At 44.0% G+C, this 4,091-nt stretch overlaps 1 protein-coding gene across 1 annotated transcript in view; it reads left to right on the top strand.

Annotated features, from left to right (window-relative positions):
* CRTAP (cartilage associated protein) overlaps positions 1 to 4,091 on the top strand; it is a 30,910-nt gene that overhangs the window by 6,128 nt on the left and 20,691 nt on the right. The window contains exons 4-5 of the mRNA XM_006023606.1: positions 1,836 to 1,964; positions 3,728 to 3,873. Of these exons, the coding sequence (XP_006023668.1) occupies positions 1,836 to 1,964; positions 3,728 to 3,873 (275 nt within the window). The remainder of the gene's footprint in view (positions 1 to 1,835; positions 1,965 to 3,727; positions 3,874 to 4,091) is intronic.

The following is a 4,091-nucleotide window of genomic DNA, read 5'->3' as shown; positions in this document are numbered from 1 at the left end:
GGGCGAGAATTAGAGGGTGCCTTGGGCCGGCCTTGACACGGAGCGAGGGACTTCGGGGAGATCACAGCCCTCCTAACGGACCCCGCCGTGACACCATGGATCCTGGATCTTGCTAGCTGTAGAGTCTGCAAGGCTGTAGCCTGAAAGTTTCATCTTCCAAAGCTGCTCTATATGTGTTTCTTGTAGAAGGATTGCATATGGTTTCATTTTCCTGGTGATGTGTTCCAGCACTGATTGCTCGAGTGAGGTATGTATAGCCTTTAACATAGGTAGGAGAAGTAGGAACCCCTTATAGGTAAGAGAGGTTGCTCTGGCTCATCCTGTAGTTAATATATCAAAATTGGAAAGCACAGTGTATCGAAATGGAAAAAACTAAAGTCTGATTGCCCTGGTAGTGATTTTTAGTTTTACTTTATAGCTATGCATGGGAGGCACCATGAGAAGTTGTCACACTGAAAAGCTTGACACTACTTAACAGTGCTGAGATTCATAACAGGCCGCACAACTTACACACAGATGTACTCCCTGTACTCTCAGGGCATTTTTACAGATAAAAGTGCGGCAGCATTGGGTGCTTTGAAAAGCGCCCAGAGTTGTATAAGTGGCAGAATGCACATCAGCACTGAGAAAATGGCAGTGGTGTGCTTTTGAACTAAAACACATAGAAGGTGCTTTAGTTCAAAAGTGCACCGCTCTCATTTTCTGCATGCTGACATGCATTTTGCTGCTTATACAACTGCATGCGGCACAGTGCAGTTCGCATCAGCTCATGTGTGGAGCAGACTTGATTAATCGAGTCTGCTCCGAAGTGGCGGATCTCCAGCACATCACAGGACAAAAATGTATGTGTATAAATGCCCTCAAGCATTAGACCAAGTGATGTAAGACCGACCCTAACATCATTACTGGCAATACAGTCAAGACATGATGAAAATCACCGGCTTCATCAACTGTTACCTGAAGATCCAAATAGAGGCTTTAAGAGGCTTAAAAGTCATAAACCATTTATACACGAAGCTCACAAGCTCCTGGAAGAGGCTGGGGATGCTGAACCAAGCCTATGGCCGGCAATGGAGTGGGCCAACCACTGGGAAAGACCTATTCCTACAGCGTTTTATACCAACACCAAATGAATTCCCATTGGGCATGACCTCGACAGAGATGTGTGGGTCAAGCTGAACAGACTGAGATCTGGCTACAGACATGTGAAAACAACATTTCACAAGAGGAACATCTTGGGCCGCCCCCAGTGTGAATGTGGTGTCCAACAAACAGCACAGCACTTAATTGAAAGCTGCAATCTTTACAAATGCCCAGATGGGGAAGATGGAATCTGCACATTGAGCTATAACACCAGACAGTTGTTCATAGATTTGGAAGTTGATATCTGATGCCATACAAAAGAGAGAGAAACTAGTGTAGCATACCAGTCTTACAATTTTATTTACTACTTTTTGTTACAAAATAAAGTTACTAGCCATCCGAAAATATCATTGTTAAAAATATGTAATATACATTATACACATACAACAGTATTCCATTTCACTTGATGTAAAGTGTCTTGCCACAGGCTGTCTATAGGGATCAGTAAAACCTGTTTACTGGGATTACAGTTTTTGATGTAAATGTCTTAATCCTAATCATTTACACATGCTGAGCACCAACACCTCTCCTATACATCATTTAGAACGGTGAGTGCTCCGTACCACTAAACTTTAGGCCTCAGGTGTCCAGCCACAGGGATCAGTAAAGAGGTAAAATACTTTGGGGGCCTGGCTGGAGGTCACATCTAAGAAATGACTGATTGCTTTTTTCTGGTTTCTGTTTTTCTTTAGATCACTATATTGAAGTCCTTGAATGCAAAGTGCAGTGTGAAAGTAACCTGACACCAGTCATTGGAGGCTTCGTTGTAGAGAAATTTGTAGCAACCATGTACCATTATTTACAGTTTGCCTATTATAAATGTAAGTAGTGATTTAAATATAGGTGTGATGTTACAGACAATTTTTCTTCCTTCCTAGTTTGTCTCTAGTTAGGATGCTTCAGAATTAATGGCTTCCACTGACTTCTCAAATCTGTAGTTAATCTATTCCAGGCCTCAGAATAGAAGTCTCCTCTTTTGTGTGTAACTGTTGTTGACATCCAAGGGAAAAAAGCCCCCAAAGGCAAAAGAAGAGCAGAATGCAAGTCATTTTAAGGCCAGATCCTAAAACAAGGATGGAACAAGGATGATCCCCTCAGTTCTTATCTTAGGTCACTGACAGACTTTGGGGTGGATGGGGTGGGGAAGCGCTTTTACTGGAAGAGGAAGTGTGCCAGTTTGACCTCATTCCCCAACATCAGTATAGATCAAGTGCTTCAGCAGGGTTTTTTGGAGGCTTCTAGCTAACAAGTGATTGAATCACTGAAGCGTACTAATCTATACAGATGTTGGGTGAACCGGATCAAACTAACACAATGCCTCTTCTGGGCATGCGCTGCACTTGGCATGGGGGCTTGCTGAGCTGAAAGTAAACCGCTGTTTTTGGGGGGGGGGGTTTCATGTCTGTAAGCAGCCTCAGTGGCAGGAATCAAAGGAAATGCCTGGCCATTACTCCTCTCTACCCAGGCTCCAAGTAGAGAAATGATAGAATTTGCATTTCAAATAGACATTTGCAGAAGAACTGTGATTTATTCTGTCAAATTTCTTATCACTTTTACAGGTTAAACAAATTGCTCTACCCTTCTTAGAGATAAGCTAGAGATTTTTTTCACCTATGTGAAATATATGAAGTGACTCTCCTCTTCTCCATTACTGTAGTATCTGAGCCCTAAATTGCTTCAGTGTATTTATTCTCACAAGACCCCTGTGAGGTAAGGTAGGGCTATTACTCACCTTTAGGATTTTTGCCATCCTCTGTAGTCGGGGTTGACACTCTTCCTTGGATCTCTCGAGTGTTTCTTAACAACCTTTGTAGCAGCAGGACATTGGCCACCATGGTCCCCCTGCTTTATCTGTGGTGGATTAGAGTGTTATGTCTTGTGGTTGTATCAGGATTGACTGTGTAGTTTTGCTAATAAGTTAAACCAGGAGTGCTCAGCCTCCAGCCCACAAGTCAGATCTGGCCCATGGCATTGTGTCTTCCAGCCAACGGAGCTCCTCACGAGTCCAGAAATTTGGTGGTGGGGGAGTGATCATATTGCTCCCATCCTGCCAAACCTCTGGACCCTGTGCACTGGATCTGGCACCCAATCCCAGTGCACAGGGCTGGGCAGGGGCAGCACTTGGCCCTAGGGTTCATTCCCACTTTGTGGGAGGCAGAAGGCAGTGTCAGACGCCCAGGTCCCAGTCCTGGTGCAAAGGGGACAGGAGGGGGTGGTGCCAGCACCTCAGAACCCAGGCCTAGCACACAGGGGTAGGAGGAGGCACTGCCAGGCCCCAGGACCCAATCCCATGGCCTTCCTGTATCATATTGGGCAAGTCTCTTCATCTGTTTGGGCTTCAGTTATCACAGAATCATAGAGACCTAGGGCTGGAAGGGACCTTCAAAGGTCATCCAATTCAACCCCCTGCCTGTAGAAATGCCACAGAATAAGGGGAAGATGACCCAACCTGTGGGAGTCTCTGCTGTTTTGTACGTTTGAGAGGAAAACTGATCCTGTCTCCCTCTGAATGTCATGAGTTTGCATAATAAAGAAAAGTGGAGGCCATTTGCTTATTTACTTTTTCCTTCTGTAATTAATTTAGTGAATGACATGAAGAATGCAGCCTCTTGTGTTGCTAGCTATATGCTCTTTGACCAGAAAGATCAAGTAATGAAACAGAACATGGAATATTATAAATATCATAAAGACAAATGGGGACTCTCAGAGGAAGATTTCCAGCCTAGACCGGTAGGTTTAATGGATAAACTGCCTCCAAAATACATTCTGATATTGCCCCATAATCCAAGAAAATGTAAATTATGGTATAGAAGAATTATTTAGCATTTTTTTTCTGAGAGACACAGTTTGTGAAATATCTGTTTATTGTGCCAGGCAACCTGTGTAGAACAAGGTTTTCACAATTCTTTCTTCTGTGGGGGGGCTAGAGCCACCCCAAAATTTGCCGT

Source organism: Alligator sinensis, unplaced genomic scaffold, assembly GCF_000455745.1.
Source record: "Alligator sinensis unplaced genomic scaffold, ASM45574v1 scaffold1118_1, whole genome shotgun sequence".
In the NCBI taxonomy this organism is placed as follows: domain Eukaryota; kingdom Metazoa; phylum Chordata; order Crocodylia; family Alligatoridae; genus Alligator; species Alligator sinensis.
This window is presented reverse-complemented; position numbering and strand designations above follow the sequence as displayed.